General features: G+C 39.2%; 1 protein-coding gene across 1 annotated transcript in view; it reads left to right on the top strand.

Moving 5' to 3' along the window:
• LOC120026496 (cAMP-specific 3',5'-cyclic phosphodiesterase 4D-like) overlaps positions 1 to 16,460 on the top strand; it is a 164,594-nt gene extending 148,134 nt beyond the window's left edge. The window contains exons 9-15 of the mRNA XM_038971376.1: positions 3,221 to 3,319; positions 3,488 to 3,652; positions 4,030 to 4,129; positions 10,034 to 10,188; positions 10,719 to 10,841; positions 12,380 to 12,562; positions 12,801 to 16,460. Of these exons, the coding sequence (XP_038827304.1) occupies positions 3,221 to 3,319; positions 3,488 to 3,652; positions 4,030 to 4,129; positions 10,034 to 10,188; positions 10,719 to 10,841; positions 12,380 to 12,562; positions 12,801 to 13,298 (1,323 nt within the window). The 3' untranslated portion in view covers positions 13,299 to 16,460. The remainder of the gene's footprint in view (positions 1 to 3,220; positions 3,320 to 3,487; positions 3,653 to 4,029; positions 4,130 to 10,033; positions 10,189 to 10,718; positions 10,842 to 12,379; positions 12,563 to 12,800) is intronic.
• The last annotated feature ends 6,118 nt before the right edge of the window (positions 16,461 to 22,578 follow it).

The following is a 22,578-nucleotide window of genomic DNA, read 5'->3' on the forward strand; positions in this document are numbered from 1 at the left end:
GACATTTTACTCATTTAACAGTTGCTCTTAGCTTCTCTTAGCCAGAGTGTATTCCAGGAAGGTTAAACAAACGCGTACGAGAGCAGTCTGATCATCATGGCACGCTTTTGTTGAATAGAATAAATACTAGAGTAAATTATTTATCTGATATTAACTTAGGAATTACTGGTGTTGTGCCCTTGAGCAAGGGACTTAACCTCTACATAGCTACATAATTCCTGGCTGGGCTTTTATCTGGACTTTTCCCAAGGTGAAGAGACGCCTGACCCGGGCCTCTTCATTGTATGTCGTTTTATTCTTATTCTAGTCATTATCCCACTGATCCTTGTTGATAGTACTGTCCCGCACCACCGTAGCTAGCTAGAAATTGACGCCAGAGCTAGACCATGTTCTAGTGCTTATTAAACTTCTAGCGCTCATCACCGATCGAGATTTAGGCTGAAATTGATTTGATCAAGTTTGACGAAGTAGACGTCCCACACAGTGATGAGGACTACATTGATTCTATTGAGATCCAGGAAATAGGATGCCTTAAAGGGTCACCTCTGTAATGTTACACCAATAGGATGCCTTAAAGGGTCACCTCTGTAATGTTACACCAATAGGATGCCTTAAAGGGTCACCTCTGTAATGTTACACCACTGTGGTTTGCTGATTGGCTCAAGGGGCATGTGGAAACAAGGGAGATGGGCTGGATTCAATCAAACATGCCATGTGGTATGAACACCCAATGCCAAAAAGTAGCTTTGTAGCTGTGAAGATACACCCTATTATTAAGATGATACTGGCTTTAGTTTTTTGTCCCTTGTTTGTCAGTTGTTGGATTGTTAGACCTCAGTTGTCAGACTGGTAGACCTCAGTTATCAGTTGTCACTGTTAGACCTCAGTTGTCAGACTGTTAGACCTCAGTTATCAGTTGTCACTGTTAGACCTCAGTTGTCAGACTGTTAGACCTCAGTTGTCAGACTGGTAGACCTCAGTTGTCAGTTGTCACTGTTAGACCTCAGTTGTCAGACTGTTAGACCTCAGTTCTCAGTTGTCACTGTTAGACCTCAGTTGTCAGACTGTTAGACCTCAGTTCTCAGTTGTCACTGTTAGACCTCAGTTGTCAGACTGGTAGACCTCAGTTGTCAGACTGTTAGACCTCAGTTGTCAGTTGTCACTGTTAGACCTCAGTTGTCAGACTGTTAGACCTCAGTTATCAGTTGTCACTGTTAGACCTCAGTTGTCAGACTGTTAGACCTCAGTTGTCAGACTGTTAGACCTCAGTTGTCAGTTGTCACTGTTAGACCTCAGTTGTCAGACTGGTAGACCTCAGTTGTCAGTTGTCACTGTTAGACCTCAGTTGTCAGACTGTTAGACCTCAGTTCTCAGTTGTCACTGTTAGACCTCAGTTGTCAGACTGTTAGACCTCAGTTCTCAGTTGTCACTGTTAGACCTCAGTTGTCAGACTGGTAGACCTCAGTTGTCAGACTGTTAGACCTCAGTTGTCAGTTGTCACTGTTAGACCTCAGTTGTCAGTTGTCACTGTTAGACCTCAGTTGTCAGTTGTCACTGTTAGACCTCAGTTGTCAGTTGTCACTGTTAGACCTCAGTTGTCAGTTGTCACTGTTAGACCTCAGTTGTCAGACTGTTCGACCTCAGTTGTCAGTTGTCACTGTTAGACCTCAGTTGTCAGACTGTTAGACCTCAGTTGTCAGTTATCACTGTTAGACTTCAGTTGTCAGACTGTTAGACCTCAGTTGTCAGTTGTCACTGTTAGACCTCAGTTGTCAGACCTCGTTGTCAGTTGTCACTTTTAGACCTCAGTTGTCAGTTGTCACTGTTAGACCTCAGTTGTCAGACTGTTAGACCTCAGTTGTTAGTTGTCATTGTTAGACCTCAGTTGTAAGACTGTTAGACCTCAGTTGTCAGACTGGTAGACCTCAGTTGTCAGTTGTCAGACTGTTTGACCTCAGTTGTTAGACCTCAGTTGTCAGACTGTTAGACCTCAGTTGTCAGTTGTCACTGTTAGACCTCAGTTGTCAGTTGTCACTGTTAGACCTCAGTTGTCAGTTGTCACTGTTAGACCTCAGTTGTCAGACTGTTCGAAATACCTTGTCTCATACATCTTTGCGTTATTTATCCCCAGACAGTGAAGATTTACCTACAATGCCGTTTCGATTGAATTCCATATTATGCCTGATATAATTTATGGAAAATGTGCATTTTATTTAACCCGGTAAGTTGACTGAGAACACATTCTCATTCACAGAAACGACCTGTGGAATAGTTACCGGGGAGAGGAGGGGGGATGAATTAGCCAATTGTAAACTGTGACCATGATGGTATGAGGGCCAGATTGGGAATTTAGCCAGGACACCGGGGTTAACACCCCTACTCTTACGAAAAGTGCCATGGGATCTTTAGTGACCACAGAGTCAGGACACTCTTTAACATCCTATTCAAAAGACAGCACCGTATACAGGCCAATGCCCCCAATCACTGCAATGGGGCATTGGGATATGTTTTGCATACTCACCAGACATGTCACCATTTTTTCACCAAAAAAATGGCACCTTTATTTAACTAGGCAAGTCAGTTAAGAACAAATTCTTATTTTCAATGACGGCCTAGGAACAGTGGGTTAACTGCCTTGTTCAGGGGCAGAACGACAGATTTTTACCTTGTCAGCTCAGGGATTCGATCTTGCCACCTTTCGGTTACTAGTCCAACAATCTAACCACTAGGCTACCTGCCGCACCATTGAGCATGTTTGGGATGCTCTGGATTGACGGCATGTTCCAGTTCCCAACAATTTCCAGCAACTTCGCACAGCCATTGAAGAGGAGCGGGACAACATTCCACAGGCCACAATCAACAGCCTGATCAACTCTATGTGAAGGAGATGTGTTGTTCTGCATGAGGCAAATGGCGGTCACACCTGATACTGACTGGTTTTCTGATTCACGCCCTCACCTTTTTTTTTAAGGGATCTGTGACCAACAGATGCACACATGTATCTGTATTCCCAATCGTGAAATCCATAGATTAGGGCCTAATGAATTCATTTCAATTGACTGATTTCCTTATATGAACTGTAACACAGTAACATCTTTGAAATGGTTGCATGTTGCGTTTATATTTGTGTTCAGTATATATATATATACTGTATACTGTCTCCTATGATGTCTTTGGGTGAAAGTGGTGTGTGTAAAATGGCCTTGATGTCTGATTTCAGGAGCTTGAGGACATCAATAAATGGGGCCTTAATCTTTTTAAAGTCACCGAGCTTTCAGGAAACCGGCCTTTAACAGTCATGATGTACACAATTTTCCAGGTGAGGATGTTTATACAATTATAAAAAACCTTTATAAAAACTGTTGTTTTACCTTGCTGGAATTTATACAGCTAACTATGTGTGTGCGCGTCCGTGAATGTATGTGTGAAGAGCAGTTTGTTATTGTAACCTCTTGTTTTGACAGTCACATTTTTCTCTCATTTTCAGGAAAGAGATTTATTAAAAACATTCAAAATACCATTAGACACCTTTATAACCTACCTGATGACTCTAGAAGACCATTACCATGGTGATGTAGCCTATCACAATAACATCCATGCTGCTGATGTCACCCAGTCCACTCACGTGCTGCTGTCCACGCCTGCTCTAGAGGTAGGGGAATGTACCATCTCCGTCGCTTTATGGGGGGAATCTTTGTTGGGAGGATTTGATACAGTGCTGTTAGTATGGCCCCCTCTTTTTACATTTTAGCTCATGTTTTGTTAATAATGTGACTTTTAAATATACACTAATGATATTAGTTTTTATATTTGTCTTGTTTAAAACTGGCTTTAAATGTAGGCTGAGTTGTGTTCGTTAGGAAAGGCCATATAAAATGTTTTTAAACATTTTCCAACGGACAACAAAAATGACATGTTCCTGGTGCTGACAAATAGTGAGGTTATACCGTGAGATTGAATGAAACTTTTTGTCCCATTTCTGTTCTGAAGTGCTGCTCATGTAGATTGTTCCACCTATTTTCTTCACAGGCTGTGTTCACAGACCTGGAAATCCTAGCTGCCATCTTTGCCAGTGCTATTCATGACGTCGACCACCCTGGGGTCTCCAACCAGTTTCTCATCAGCACCAGTGAGTGGCCTTTCCAATGCTGTGCAGTTATGATTTGTCTGCCTTCAGTGCCGTGCTGTTTCCTTTATCATAATGTATATCCTTTATCACAATGTATATCCTTTATCACAATGTATATCCTTTATCATAATGTATATTCTTTATCACAATGTATATCCTTTATCATAATGTATATCCTTTATCACAATGTATATCCTTTATCATAATGTATATCCTTTATCACAATGTATATCCTTTATCACAATGTATATCCTTTATCATAATGTATATCCTTTATCATAATGTATATCCTTTATCATAATGTATATCCTTTATCATAATGTATATGGTTGTTTTAACATGAGCTTCTCTCTTCTGGGTTTACACACATAGTGAGAAAGGTTTGCTGCTGACACACTGGCACATTTCATAAACTCTCTTTTAATCCCCCCCCCCCCCCCCCCCACACACAAACATACTCGCCCACATGTAGAGAAGACAGACGGACAGACGCACACACACACACACATACACACACACTTTGATCCATCTCACTGTGGGGAATCCCCCTCATTAGGCATGCAGATAGGAGGCGATGATTCTACATGAGGTCATTGTGGAGACGACAGAGACTTCTATCATTCCAAATCTTCAAGTCTGTCTGTGTGTCTGCATGAATGTGTATGGTTGTGTGTGTGTGCGTGTGTGTGTTCAGAAATGTGTATGCTTGTGTGTGTGTGTGTGTGTGTGTGTGTGTGTGTGTGTGTGTGTGTGTGTGTGTGTGTGTGTGTGTGTGTGTGTGTGTGTGTGTGTGTGTGTGTGTGTGTGTGTGTGTGTGTGTGTGTGTGTGTGTGTGTGTGTGTGTGTGCCTGGCTGTGTGTGTGTGTCACACATTCGTGCACACACACACAGACACACACAAACAGACACACAGACACACCCTGAATGGGTTAGCAGCCCCAGAGCTACTTTGTCATGAATCCATCTTATAAAAAAGGTGGAAAATGTGAATCATTTCAGAAACATGTGACATGTAATACTTATGATACATATAATACATGGAATACATATAATACATGTAATACATATAACACATGTAATACATATAATACACGGAATACACGTAATACACATAATACACGTAATACACATAATACATGGAATGCATATAATACACATAATACATGGAATACATGGAATACATACAATACACATAATACATATAATACACGGAATAAATATAATACATGGAATACATACAATACATGGAATACATATAATACGCGGAATACACGTAATACACGTAATACATACAATACATGTAATACATATAATACATGGAATAGATATAATACATGGAATACATATAATACATGGAATACATGTAATACATGGAATACATATAATACATGGAATACATATAATACACATAATACATGGAATACATATAATACACATAATACATAAAATACATATAATACATGGAATACATACAATACATGGAATATATATAATACATGGCATACATATAATATATGGAATACATATAATACATGTAATACATATAATAGATGGAATACACGTAATACACGGAATACATGTAATACACGTAATACACATAATACATGTAATACACATAATACATACAATACATGTAATACATGGAATAAATGGAATACATATAATACACGTAATACACATAATACATGGAATGCATATAATACACATAATACATGGAATACATGGAATACATACAATACACATAATACATATAATAGACGGAATAAATATAATACATGGAATACATACAATACATGGAATACATACAATACATATAATACCTGGAATACATATAATACATGGAATACATATAATACACATAATACATGGAATGCATATAATACACATAATACATGGAATAGATGTAATACATGGAATACATACAATACATGGAATACATATAATACGCGGAATACACGTAATACACGTAATACATACAATACATGTAATACATATAATACATGGAATAGATATAATACATGGAATACATATAATACATGGAATACATGTAATACATGGAATACATATAATACATGGAATACATATAATACACATAATACATGGAATACATATAATACACATAATACATAAAATACATATAATACATGGAATACATACAATACATGGAATATATATAATACATGGCATACATATAATATATGGAATACATATAATACATGTAATACATATAATAGATGGAATACACGTAATACACGGAATACATGTAATACACGTAATACACATAATACATGTAATACACATAATACATACAATACATGTAATACATGGAATAAATGGAATACATATAATACACGTAATACACATAATACATGGAATGCATATAATACACATAATACATGGAATACATGGAATACATACAATACACATAATACATATAATAGACGGAATAAATATAATACATGGAATACATACAATACATATAATACCTGGAATACATATAATACATGGAATACATATAATACACATAATACATGGAATGCATATAATACACATAATACATGGAATAGATGTAATACATGGAATACATACAATACATATAATACATACAATACATGGAATAAATATAATACATGGAATACATACAATACATATAATACATGGAATACATATAATACATGGAATACATATAATACATGGAATACATGGAATACATAAAATACATGGAATATATATAATACATGGAATACATATAATACATGGAATATATATAATACATGGAATACATATAATACATGGAATATATATAATATATGGAATACATATAATACATGGAATACATATAATACATGGAATATATATATAATATATATAATACATGGAATACATATAATACATGGAATATATATAATACATGGAATATATATAATACATGGAATACATATAATACATGGAATATATATAATACATATAGTACATGGAATACATATAATACATGGAATATATATAATACATGGAATACATATAATACATGGAATATATATAATACATATAATACATGGAATACATATAATACATGGAATATATATAATACATGTAATATATAATACATGTAATATATAATACATGTCATACATGTCATACATGTAATACATATAATACATGGAATACATATAATACGCGGAATACACGTAATACACGTAATACATACAATACATGTAATACATATAATACATGGAATAGATATAATACATGGAATACGTATAATACATGGAATACATGTAATACATGGAATACATATAATACATGGAATACATATAATACATGGAATAGATATAATACATGGAATACACATAATACATTGAATACATGGAATACATATAATACATGGAATACATGTCATATATAATACATGGAATACATATAATACATGGAATACATATAATACATGGAATATATATAATACATGGAATATATATAATACATGGAATACATATAATACATGGAATACATATAATACATGGAATACATATAATATATGGAATACATATAATACATGGAATACATATAATACATATAAAACATGGAATACATATAATACATATAATAGGTGGAATACATGGAATACATACAATTATCTGCCATGAAGCCTGGTCCCAGATCTGTATATGCTGAATAGCCAACTCCTATGAACATTGACATGAACACGTTTGGTGTGACCATGACAATATTGTTGGCTTGAAAGACAAATGAACTCAATTCAAACTAAACGGTATTGTAGATAGAATGAAGGGTAATTGGATTCCTATTGAAACCTAATTCTTAGTATAAGATTATACAATGTTGGGATTGGACTGTCTGTCTGTCCTCTAGACAGAGTGAACTGATTTTAAACCTCCCCAGTTATGCAATCGTCATTTGCCATAACATGTATTAGCCTTGCCGCCAAGGCAACAAACGAATTAGACCCACCCTTTGGAAGCCGTGTGGGTGTGTATGTGTGACTGTGTGCGTGTTTGACTGTGTGTGCGTGTTTGACTGTGTGTGTGTGTGTGTGTGTGTGTGTGCGTCTGTGTGTGTGACTGTGTGCGTGTGTGACTGTGTACCTGTGTGTGACTGCGTGCGTGTGTGTGACTGCGTGCGCGTGTGGCTGCGTGCGCGTGTGACTGCATGCGTGTGTGTGTCTGTGTGTGTGACTTTGTACCTGTGTGTGACTGCGTGCGTGTGTGTGACTGCGTGCGCGTGTGGCTACGTGCGCGTGTGACTGCATGCGTGTGTGTGTCTGTGTGTGTGTGTGAGACTGCGTGCGTGACTGTGTGTGACTGTGCCTGTGTGTGACTGCGTGCGTGTGTGTGACTGCGTGCATGTGTGTGTATGTGTGTGTGACTGCGTGCGTGTGTGACTGTGTGTGTGTGTCTGTGTGTGTGACTCCGTGCGTGTGTGACTGTGTGTGTGACTGCGTGCGTGTGTGACTGTGTGTGTGTGTGACTGCGTGTGTGTGTGACTGTGTGTGACTGTGTGCCTGTGTGTGACTGCGTGCGTGTGTGTGCCTGCGCGCGTGTGACTGCGTGCGTGTGTGGCTGCGTGCGTGTGTGACTGCGTGCGTGTGTGTGACTGTGTGTGTGTGACTACGTGTGTGTGTGACTGCGTGTGTGACTATGTGACTGCGTGTGTGTGACTGCGTGTGTGTGTGTGTGTGTGTGTGTGTGTGACTGTGTGCATGTGTAACAGCTGTCCAGCAAAGACAAGAAGACTGGTCTCGGCATCAGTGTAACAGATGTGATCGTACTTCGTAACTCTCTTGCGTTCTGTTTTTAACTGTCCAGCCAGCGACTGTCCAGCCAGCGACTGTCCAGCCAGCGGTCCCAGTTGATCGCTGTTTATTCTGACGATAGACACAAGAAGGCGCATTAGATGTGCAGGACAACAGTGTGTTGATGGCTGTAGATTCACCTGTAGCATGGAAATAACTGAATTAGCGGGGAGCTAATGCAACCATTACAATTACAGCATGCTAGCTAACGCACACTTTCAGCAATGACATCCAAAAGCACATCCCAGGATGCCCCCAATATCTAACAGTGTACACGTACACTGAGTATAGTAAAAATGAAGGACACCCGCTCTTTCCATGACATAGACTGACCAGGTGAAAGCTATGATCCTTTATTGATGTCACTTGTTAAATCCACCTCCATCAGTGTAGATGAAGGAGAGGAGACGGGTAAAGAATTACTTTTAAGTCTTGAGACATGGATTGTGTATGTGTGCCATTCACAGGGTGAATGAGCAAGACAATATATTTAAGTGCCTTTGAACGGGGTACGGAAGTAGGTGCCAGTCGCACCGGTTTGTGTCAAGAACTGCAACATTGCTGGGTTTTTCACACTCAACAGTTTCCCGTGTGTATCAAGAATGGTCCACCACTCAAAGGACATTCAGCCAACTTGACACGACTGTGGGAAGCATTGGAGTCAACATGGGCCATTATTCACATGATTCACATGATTCACTTTATTCACATTATTCACTTTATTCACATGATTCACTTTATTAACATGATTCACTTTATTCACATTATTCACATGATTCTTGGTTATTGTTATTCTTATTGTGTTACGGTAAAGTCTACACTTGTTGTATTCGGCGCATGTGACAAATAAAGTTTGATTTGATTCATTTTATTCACTTTGTTCACTTTATTCAATGTGCAACGTGTAGAAAGAGAACGAGAGAGAAATACCAGATCAAATCTACACACACTCGCCAAAATGTACATGCTTCTATATAAATACCTAATAAATATTACCTTGGAAAAGTATCTTACTATACTTACTATATTGAAAATGGCATCAGAGAAACAGCTTCCTAACCATGTGCTGGTATTGTCTGTTTGTTTCCCTCCAGACTCGGAGCTGGCCCTCATGTACAATGACTCGTCAGTCCTAGAGAACCACCACCTGGCTGTAGGCTTCAAGCTGCTTCAGGAAGAGAACTGTGACATCTTCCAGAACCTGACCAAGAAACAACGGCAGTCCCTCAGGAAGATGGTCATAGACATGGTGAGTGAGTGGGTGGATGGATGGATGGATGGATGGATGGATGGATGGATGGATGGATGGATGGATGGATGGATGGATGGATGGATGGATGGATGGGTGGGTGGGTGGGTGGGTGGGTGCGTGGATGGATGGATGGATGGATGGATGGATGGATGGATGGATGGATGGATGGATGGATGGATGGATGGAATATGGATGGATGGGTGGGATATGGATGGATGGATGGGTGGGATGTGGGTGGATGGATGGGATATGGATGGATGGGTGGGTGGGTGGGTGGGTGGGTCGGGTGGGTGGGTGGGTGGGTGGATGGATGGATGGATGGAACGTTGGATGGATTGGTGGCTGGATGGATGGATGCTTGGATAAATAGATGGATGGATTAACTTAACAACTGAATCGATTGATTTATTAATTAATTATCTAATGAGTGAGTGAGTGAGTGAGTGAGTGAGTGAGTGAGTGAGTGAGTGAGTTCCAGCCTAGCACCCACTTGAACTAATCCAAGGTGTTGCTGTTTGTCTCTATAGGTACTAGCTACTGACATGTCCAAGCACATGAATCTCCTAGCGGACCTGAAGACCATGGTGGAGACCAAGAAAGTCACCAGCTCTGGAGTGCTACTACTAGATAATTACAACGACAGAATACAGGTAGGCTGTTACTGATACTACATATATGGCCACCCTGCAGGCAAAACTGATTCAAACAACCTATTTTTTGTAATCATGGTCAGGTTGTATACTGACTCTAAAAAATACATATTTTTAGTTACCATAAAAATACATCTTTTTAGTTACCATAAAAATACATCTTTTTAGTTACCATAAAAATACATCTTTTTAGTTACCATAAAAATACATCTTTACCTGACTCTCTCATCCTCTTCCTCCCTCCATCTTTTTATCTATTTCTCTCTCTCTCAATGGTGTTGTTGCCATGGGGCAGAGGGAAACACCAGTGCTCTCTCTCGCTCTCTCTAGAATGTTATGTGCAGCATGACGCCAGAGGTTTGCAGTTGACCTTTTAACCGTTGTTTCTTTTGCAGGTGTATATACACTGAATAAAAATATAAACGCAACATGCAACAATTTCAAAGATTCATTAGGTCCTAATCTATGGATTTCACATGACTGGGAATACAGATACAGTATGCATCTGTTGGTCACAGATACCTTAGAAAAAAGGTAAGGGCGTGAATCAGAAAACCAGTCAGTATCAGGTGTGACCATGTGCCTCATGCAGAACAACACATCTCCTTCACATATAGTTGATCAGGCTGTTGATTGTGGCCTGTGGAATGTTGTCCCACTCCTCTTCAATGGCTGTGCGAAGTTGTTGGAAATAGCGGGAACTGCAACACGCTGTCCAGAGCATCCCAAACATGCTCAATGGGTGACATGTCTGGTGAGTATGCAGGCCATGGAAGAACTGGGAATTGTGTACAAGTCCTTGTGACATGGGGCCGTGCATTACCATGCTGAAACATGAGATGATGCTGGCGGATGAATGTCACGACAATGAGCCTCAGGATCTTGTCATGGTATCTCTGTACATTCAAATTGCCATCGATAAAATGCAATTGTGTTCGTTGTCCGTAGCTTATGCCTGCCCATACCATAACCCCAATGCCACTATGGGGCACTCTGTTCACACTGTTGACATCAGCAAACCGCTCGCCAACACGACGCCATACACGCTGTCTGCCATCTGCCCGATACAGTTGAAACCCGGATTCATCCATGAAGAGCACACTTCTCCAGCGTGCCAGTGGCCATCGAAGGTGAGCATTTGCCCACCGAAGTCGATTACGACGCCTAACTGCAGTCAGGTCAAGAACTTGGTGAGGACGACGAGCACGCAGATGAGCTTCCCTAAGACTGTTTCAAATTCTTTGGTTCATCAGCTGTCCGGGTGGCTGGTCTCAGACGATTATGCAGGTGAAGAAGCCAGGTGTGGAGGTCCTGGGCTGGCGTGGTTACATGTGTTCTGCAGTTGTGAGGCCGGTTTGACGTACTGCCAAATTCTATAAAATTATGTTGGAGGGGGCTTATGGTTGAGAAATCAACATTCAATTCTCTGGCAACAGCTCAGGTGGACATTCCAGCACTCAGAATGCCAATTGCACGCTCCCTCAGTAAATGTGAGGACTGGGGTTTTAAATTCTAGATCTCTCTTCACCCACTCTCAGGTCCTCCAGAACATGGTGCATTGTGCGGATCTCAGTAACCCTACCAAGCCCCTGCAGCTGTACCGCCAGTGGACCGACCGCATCATGGAAGAGTTCTTCAGCCAGGGGGACAGGGAGAGGGAAAGAGGCATGGAGATCAGCCCCATGTGTGACAAACACAACGCCTCTGTACAGAAGAGCCAGGTAAGTACAGTACACACATACAGTATATATATATACACACACACACACACACACACACACACACACACACACACACACACACACACACACACACACACACACACACACACACACACACACACACACACACACACACACACAAAGCAAGTTTATATCAGTCCAGACAAATTATTTAAGCACAACAAGCTGATATTCATTTTATTTTCCCTCTTTTCTCCTTCCTCCTACCCCTCTCCAGGTGGGGTTCATCGACTACATCGTCCACCCTCTGTGGGAGACCTGGGCTGATCTGGTGCACCCTGACGCTCAGGACATCCTGGACACTCTGGAGGACAACAGGGAGTGGTACCAGAGCATCATCCCCCAGAGCCCCTCGCCCGCCCCGGACGAAGCCGACGACGGCAGCGGACGTCCCCCCGGAGGGGACAAGTTCCAGTTCGAGCTCACCCTGGAAGAAGACGGAGAGTCGGACACGGAGAAAGACAGTGGAAGTCAACCAGAAGAAGACGAGGAGAATAGTTGTAACTCGAAAACGCTCTGCACGCAGGACTCGGAATCCACGGAGATCCCGTTGGACGAGCAGCCGGAAGAGGAGGTGGAGGAGGAGGAGGTGGTAGTGGTAGAGGAGGTGGAGGAGAGTGAAGGGGTACGCAGGGAACCAAGTATGGCGGAGTTGGAGGAGGAGGATGAGGAGGGAGAGGGGGAAGGGGAGAAGCAAAGTTCGGCCGATACATAGCAGCAGGGGAAACTGCGCGGGTTGCCAAACTGCGAGAGAGAGACTGTTGCGTTACAACGGCGAATCAAGGGACGAGGTGAATACTAGTAATCGCCACAATGTTGGTGATGTGGCGTCATCGATAGTTCCAAAGCGCACGTTGCACTCCTCAATCCCAGTCTTCTCCTCACTCCACTCCACCTGGAGGCGATATGGAGGCACAGACCCCACACCTCCCCTCCCCCCAGGACTCCCTCCCTTGGAGCTCCACACTTTTACACTCAGGAATATTTTAGTCGACTTTCTTGCCTCCTTTTTTGTTTACCTTTTTGGTTCGTTCGGCCTATAGGGAGCGAGGTGGCGCCTTGAGTTCAAAGGCCAATCTCCACCTCCCGCCTCTCCTCTATCTCCTACCACTTCCTGTCAATGCAGGAAGTAAACAGAAAGTGTTCTTTGACTCCAAGACTGAGCACATGGGCAACACCCAAGATGCTTGGAACAGTCCTAACTGTAGCGTCATGGGAGGACAGCCAGATGGGGGAAAGATGGATTGCAAGGTGACCTCTGAACTGCAAGGTGACCCCAGTCCACTAATACCATCTGAAAAACCAATGAGGGATATTATAGGGAGAGACAGACAAAGACATACTTTGCAAGAGGATTTCAAAGAGACCTTTTTTTCTAAAGTTCAAGTCTTCCTTGAAACAAGACTGGTAGAAAACGCTGTTTTTGACTCCTCAGTTTTTGTATTGTAGTAAAACTGAAATCTTTTTGTAGATAACTTTTGTTAATGGAGAGAGTGAGAGAGAGAGAGAGAGAGAGAGAGAGAGAGAGAGAGAGAGAGAGAGAGAGAGAGAGAGAGAGAGAGAGAAAAGAGCAGAGGAAGATGTTCAATTAAATCTTCTTTGTCATATATTGCATCCATTGAAACTTGATTTTTTTTTTTGAAGAGATATGTTATGCCATAAAATAATGCGTGTGGTCTTTCTGGGAATGTGTGCTTGTCCTGAGTGGATGTGACTAAGCTCTCTATACTCAGTCTGCTTTCTTTTGCTCTCCTTCATCTTCACACCCAGGTATTTCAGAGAGGGGCATCTCAGATGAACATGCGTGGTTTTCTGTTTGAGAGTGTTGGGGTTCTAACTTTATTGCAGCTTTAAATGTACCACCTCTTTTTATTTTTCAAAGCAGAAAGAAGCTGGTAACTAATGACCTTAATTTAAGAACATAATAATTGTATATAATATACGTAGGCCATGTTTCCATTTAAATATGACATGGTAGGTCTTGTTAACATCCTGAGTATGTAGTGATTTAGTTCTATCCAACCAAATATACTATCCAAATAGTACTCTCCAGTCTATCTACACATTGTTAAATCTGTTTTTAAATAGGTGGTACATTTTTCTCAGCTGTTAAGGATTATGCATAACCCTCATTGACCTTCAGTTAGCTTCCATAAACACTCATCAGTTATCAGTGATATCTGTAACACTTTAGCTTATAGTCACATGGCTATATCTTCTATATTTCATCATTTAAAAACTTTATTCATCTGAAGTACAAAGGGACTTGAGCTAATGATAAAACTGATGTTTTACACAAAACAAATAACAAGGTTGTATTCATGTACACTCTGTATGTATTGCAAAAAAATTGAAATATTTGTCAAATGAAAATAGTGACTGTATTCTAAAGTGTTCCAACACATGTATACCTGGTTGTGTTGTATGGGCTCTGGATCTGACCCTTTGTGTTGTAATACATCAGTATCCCACGTCTCTCTTCAATTGGCCTATTTCAACTCTCTAGCATCCATCCAATAAGGATTACTAAAATGACAAACACTTTGACAATATTTGCCTTTGTTTTTTTTCCAATATTATTATTATTTTGTCTTATTGGATTTCACATTGGACATTGAGAATCACCTGCATAGTTTTAAAATCTACCTTTCATATTTGAATAGTTCATAGGTATGTGTGTATATGTATATAACTGTACTGATAGCATCAAAACCATTAACAGACTCTTCCATACATGCCATGCCTCATATGAGGACACAATCCCATATAATCCATGGTATTCGGGAAATAATTCCACTAAATTGAAGTAGTAGCACAGTAATTGCAGATGCTTTATGTTTTAGCTTTCATATTGCAATATATTTTCCATTTTCAGGGGAAGGACTAGATATGGATGACATGTCATTTCAACCCCTAAATTGCTTTTATATTTTTGCCAAAACAACTTCTTTTTCTTCTCCTTCTTCTTCTTCTTCTCCCCTGCTGGACTTGCACAATGCAGCACACACCATTAAGTCAGGTGGTTTCTGTGTTGGGTTTTAATATTTCTTTATTTATATTTATTGATTTGGTAACACTGTCTTTGAGTCACATGTAGTAATGCATTATGAAGCCTCATAAAGGCTATTTAAGGAGTTATGAGCTGTTATGAATGCTTATAAAAAAATATATGTTTTATTAAACCTATATTTAACCAGGAAAAGCCCATTATTATAGTCCATTATGGGTGTGAAAGAAGGCTCTATGAATGCATTATATAGACACACGTGGTTAATAGTGTTGCCATGGATTCTTTGTTTTTGTCACAGTTTGGCCATCCTAAGTAAGACGGCACTGTAGAATGCACAACCTGTAGCGTAACAACATGATGTGGACTCGCAAAATACACTCTTTGTTCCTGTACTGGTGATATGATGTACGTAGACCATAGAAATACAATGACTATAATAGTCACTCTATAGCCATTATATTTCTATGCTTATAATCAACACTTCTGTCATACATGGAGAAAAAAGGAAACATGTCCACATTGAAAAGACTTGAACCTGGATTTTAAAGTAAAAATGTTAATATTTTATTATTGGGTAATGGTATATTTCTTTACAATTTCATTTCTCGGGCCATCTTTTTGTTGTGTTTTTTTTTGCTTGCCTCACCGGACGACCTTACCTGTTAATGGATTTTTCTCATTTGTCTCTGTTTACAACCATGTATTTATTAAGCTGTACATATTGTAGTGTTGCATTCTGTAAATGACGGATTCTTACTCTATCATCCGATGGTGTTGGTGTATTTGGAAAACCTCTTGTTGAGAGAATGTTTATTATGATCCATACTTACCCAATGTATAAATCTCTTCTGTACAAAAATGATAAAAGTGAATGAAATTAAATGAAATGTCACCTCAGAGCTTTTTCATAGGGACACCAGGGGAGTGAGCCTAACGATACCAGGGTTGTATTCACTAGGCACCAAACAGAAGAAAACAGACTGAAACAGGGAGGGACTACTTAAACTTTTCCAACAAGGAAGATGTGTTTTCGTTTTCCGTTTCAAAACATTTTGCTACGATGTTCACTAATGAATACGACCCAGGAGAAGGGAGAAAAAAAACATAACACCACTGGTATTTGTCCCCTGGGGGGGGTCTACGATTGTACATGGTTGTGTGTGTGAGTACGCATTTTTCCTCTTACATCTGCTTTAGAGAGACATACGTTTTATGGCAGGACATTTCAACCCATACATGGTCTCTGTGCTGACGCTTACTGTAGAAAGTGCTGGGGCTAAGACATTCATTCTCCTTTGTTAATCTGTGGCTGCAGTTTCTGGGCAGGGTATGTAGAAACACTCCTGTAGTCATGAAACCCACACCTTCTTGGATCTACACACACTATTCAACGCAGTCAAATGCAATACAAACAAATAAAATAACATAACATTTTATTGGTCACATACACATGGTTAGCAGATGTTATTGCGAGTGTAGCAAAATGCTTGTGCTTCTAGTTCCGACAGTGCAGCAAAATCTAACAAGTAATATCTAACAATTCCGCAAAAAATACCTAATACACACAAATCTAGGTAAAGGAATGGAATAAGAATATATAAATATAAATATATGGATGAGCAATGACAGAGCGGCACAGGCTAAGTTGCAATAGATAGTATAGAATACAGTATATGCATATGAGATGAGTAATGCAAGATATGTAAACATTATTAAAATGGCATTATTAAAGTGACTAGCTAACATCTACGTCTACTCAGGAAAAAGCAATACAAACACATATAGCTAAGTAAACTCTTAGGAAAAAGCAATACAAACACATCTAGCTAAGTCTCCAACTGTCACTTGGGTGGAGCTGTAGATCACGCTTTGAACCTCAGTCGTAAATATAAAGCAGAAAATACTACTTTTTATATGCAACAGATAAATAAAAGCATGGGTTGATCAAGGTTCCTGAGTGGTGCAGCAGTCTAAGACACTGCATCTCAGTGCTAGAGCCGTCACTACAGACCCTGGTTCCATTCCAGGCTATATCACAACCGGCCGTGATTGGGAGTCCCATAGGGCGGCGCACAATTGGCCCAGCGTCGTCTGGTTTAGGGTTTGGCCGGGGAAGGCTGTCATTGTAAATAAGAATTTGTTCTTAACTGTCTTGCCTAGTTAAAAAAAAAACGTGTCTGTGTTTTTATTTCAGACTTATTAAAGCACTAGAGCTCAATTAACAAATTGATAATGAGCTCAATGAACAAAAACAAATGATTGAGTAAATTCCTAATTTAATCTGACCATACTGCAGTGTAGAAGGACTGTTAAAGACTGTTGTAGTGACCTCAGTACAACGCCTAGCAAACTTGTAGAATTCTCCACATTGGTGTCAGAAGTGAGATGGCAACGCGGTGCGGCCATCAAAGGCATGTCCCAACAGTACGAGTGAACCAAGAGTGAAGCACAGTAGATGAAGGTGATGAGAGGTGTATGTTGAGTTTTCTCCATGCTTGCTGATCAGTAGCGCCATCTTGTGATGAATAAACAGAACTGACAGACCTCAAACCGCAGTTCATGGGACTGTACTGCTGGGCCAAGAGTCTATAGAGGAAGATATAATAGATTGTCTGAAAATGTACCGTATTTTAGGGCTACATTCAATCCGTGTCAAGGAAGATACACCAGAAAAGAGTTCCCTGGACATAAACCAGAACAAAGTTCCCTGGACATGCACCCGAACATAATTCGCTGGAGATGCACCATTGGGCACTTTTGCTTCACTAGTAGCTGAACGGAACAAGGCAAGTTCATCAGGTAAGTTGACTGAGTGAGAGCACATTCTCATTTACAGCAACCCCAATGAATAATGTATTCACCCTGAATCTTACCACATCAATTTAACAGTGACATGGGTCTATAGAAGGTACATAGCTTATTGGTGATATCTCTGGTTGGAGGAAAGCAGACATTACTACCAATGTTAATCTCAGCGAGAGTGTCATTCTTAAGACTCATTTAACGTTAGTCAGGGGTCTATCAGTTCATTAATAATGATGTGTTCATAGATGTGGAAAACCATCAGGCTCTGGTACTTAATGGTTGGTTACATAGGTTATATCTTGTATAATGGTAGATTGTATAGAATCTTGTATAATGGTAGGTTGTACAGCATCTTGTTTATGGTAGACTGTATATCATATTGTATAATGGTAGGTAGAATAACATCTTGTATAATGGTAGGTTGTATATCATCTTGTATAATGGTAGGTAGAATAACATCTTGTATAATGGTAGGTAGAATAACATCTTGTATAATGGTAGGTTGTATAACATCTAGTATAATGGTAGGGTGTAAATCATCTTATACAATGGTAGGTTGTATAACATCTTGTATAATGGTAGGTTGTATAACATCTTGTATAATGGTAGGTTGTATATCATCTTGTATAATGGTAGGTTGTATATCATCTTGTATAATGGTAGGTTGTATATCATCTTGTATAATGGTAGGTTGTATAACATCTTGTATAATGGTAGGTTGTATAACATGTTGTATAATGGTAGGTAGAATAATATATTGTACAATGGTAGGTTGTATAACATCTTGTATAGTGGTAGGTTGTATAACATCTTGTATAATGGTAGGTTGTATATCATCTTGTATAATGGTAGGTTGTAATGTATAACATCTTGTATAATGGTAGGTTGTAATGTATAGCATCTTGAATAATGGTAGGTTGTAATGCATATCTAGTATAATGGTAGGTTGTATATCATCTTGTATAATGGTAGGTTGTAATGTATAACATCTTGTATAATGGTAGGTTGTAATGCATATCTAGTATAATGGTAGGTTGTAATGTATAACATCTTGTATAATGGTAGGTTGTAATGTATAACATCTTGTATAATGGTAGGTTGTAATGCATAGCATCTTGTATAATGGTAGGTTGTAATGTATAACATCTTATACAATGGTAGGTTGTATAACATCTTGTATAATGGTAGGTTGTAATGTATAACATCTTGTATAATGGTAGGTTGTAATGCATAGCATCTTGTATAATGGTAGGTTGTAATGTATAACATCTTATACAATGGTAGGTTGTATAACATCTTGTATAATGGTAGGTTGTAATGCATATCATCTTGTATAATGGTAGGTTGTAATGCATATCATCTTGTATAATGGTAGGTTGTAATGCATATCATCTTGTATAATGGTAGGTTGTAATGTATAACATCTTGTATAATGGTAGGTTGTAATGCATATCATCTTGTATAATGGTAGGTTGTAATGCATATCTAGTATAATGGTAGGTTGTAATGTATAACATCTTGTATAATGGTAGGTTGTAATGCATATCATCTTGTATAATGGTAGGTTGTAATGCATATCTAGTATAATGGTAGGTTGTAATGTATAACATCTTGTATAATGGTAGGTTGTAATGCATAGCATCTTGTATAATGGTAGGTTGTAATGTATAACATCTTATACAATGGTAGGTTGTATAACATCTTGTATAATGGTAGGTTGTAATGTATAACATCTTGTATAATGGTAGGTTGTAATGCATAGCATCTTGTATAATGGTAGGTTGTAATGTATAACATCTTATACAATGGTAGGTTGTATAACATCTTGTATAATGGTAGGTTGTAATGTACATCATCTTGTATAATGGTAGGTTGTATAACACATTTTACTTTGTATTTTAAACTCTTTTTCTCCCCAAGTTCGATCTTGTCTCATCGCTAAAACTCCTCAACAGGGTCGGGAGGTGAAGGTCGAGTCATGGTAGGTTGTATAACACGTTTTACTTTGTATTTTATACCCTTTTTCTCCCCAAGTTCGATCTTGTCTCATCACTAAAACTTCCCAACGGGCTCGGGAGGGGAAGGTCGAGTCATGGGTCCTCTGAAACATGACCTGCCAAACCGTGTTTCTTAATAACATTCGCCCGCCTAACCCAGAATCCAGCCGCACCAATGTGTCGGAGAAAACACCGTTCAACTGGTGACCGAGGTCAGCCTGCAGGCGCCCAGCCCGCCACAAGGAGTCGCTAGAGCGCGATTAGGCAAGTAAAGCCCCCCCGGCCAAATCCTCCCCTAACTCGGACGATGCTGGGCCGATTGTTCCCCGCCCTATGGGATTCTTGTATAACATCTTGTATAATGGTAAGTTGTATAACATCTTGTATAATGGTAAGTTGTATAACATCTTGTACAATGGTAGGTTGTATATCATCTTGTATAATGGTAGGTTGTAATGTATAACATCTTGTGTAATGGTAGGTTGTATAGCATCTTGTATAATGGTAGGTTGTAATGTATAACATCTTGTATAATGGTAGGTTGTATACCATCTTGTATAATGGTAGGTCATATGTATGTATCTTGTATAATGGTAGGTTGTAATGTATATCATCTTGTATAATGGTAGGTTGTATATTATTATATAATGGTAGGTTGTATAAAATATTGTATAACATCTTATATAATGGTAGGTTGTAATGTATAACATATTTTTTAATGGTAGAACATTAATTTCTTTCGGCTGAGATCCCGTTAACGGGATCGACTTGACAACAGCCAGTAAAAGTGCAGGACGCCAAATTCAAACAGAAATCTCATAATTAAAATTACTCAAACATACAAGTATTTTACACCATTTTAAAGATAAACTTGTTGTTAATCCAACCACAGTGTCCGATTTCCAAAAGGCTTTACGACGAAAGCACACCAAACGATTATGTTAGGTCAGTACCTAGTCACAGAAAAACAGCAATTTTTCCAGCCAAAGAGAGGAGTCACAAAAAGCAGAAAGAGATAAAATGAATCACTAACCTTTGATGATCTTCATCAGATGACACTCATAGGACTTCATGTTACACAATACATGTATGTTTTGTTCGATAAAGTTCATATTTATATCCAAAAATCTTAGTTTACATTGGCGCGTTATGTTCAGTAATGTTTTGCCTCCAAAACATCCGGTGATTTTGCAGAGAGCCACATCAATTTACAGAAATACTCATAATAAACATTGATAAAAGATACAAGTATTACACATGGAACTTTAGATAAACTTCTCCTTAATGCAACCGCTGTGTCAGATTTCATAAAAACTTTACAGAAAGAGCACACCATGCTATAATTTGAGTACAGCGCTCAGAGCCCAAACAAGACATACAGATATCCACCGTGTTGTGGAGTCAACAGAAGTCAGAAATAGTATTATAAATATTCACTTCCCTTTGATGATCTTCATCAGATTGCACTCCCAGGAATCCCAGTTCCACAATAAATGTTTGTTTTGTTCGATAACGTCTATAATTTATGTCCAAATACCTCCTTTTTGTTCGCGCGTTTAGTTCCAAAATCCAAATTGATGACGCGCAGGTCAGACGAAAAGTCAAAACATTCCATTACAGTTCGTAGAAACATGTCAAACAATGTATAGAATTAATCTTTAGGATGTTTTTAACATAAATCTTCACTAATGTTTCAACCGGGGAATTCCTTTGTCTTCAGAAATGCGATGGAACGCAGGTCGCTCTCACGGGGGCGCGCGTGATCAGCTCATGCCAGACACCTGACTCAAAGAGCTTTCCTTCCCTCATTCTTCCCAGTGGAAGCATCAAACAAGGTTCTAAAGACTGTTGACATCTAGTGGAAGCCTTAGGAAGTACAATGTGACCCCAAAGACACTGTATATTGGATAGGCAAACCTACAAACCTTAGATTTCCCACTTCCTGGTTTGATTTTTTTCTCAGGTTTTTGCCTGCCATATGAGTTCTGTTATACTCACAGACATCATTCAAACAGTTTTAGAAACTTCAGAGTGTTTTCTATCCACATCTACTACTAATATGCATGTCTTAGCTTCTGGGACTGAGTAGCAGGCAGTTTACTCTGGGCACCTTATTCATCCAAGCCACTCAATACTGCCCCCAGCCATAAGAAGTTTTTAAATAATTGACGAACTGACTTGTT

Source organism: Salvelinus namaycush, chromosome 31 (assembly GCF_016432855.1).
Source record: "Salvelinus namaycush isolate Seneca chromosome 31, SaNama_1.0, whole genome shotgun sequence".
In the NCBI taxonomy this organism is placed as follows: domain Eukaryota; kingdom Metazoa; phylum Chordata; class Actinopteri; order Salmoniformes; family Salmonidae; genus Salvelinus; species Salvelinus namaycush.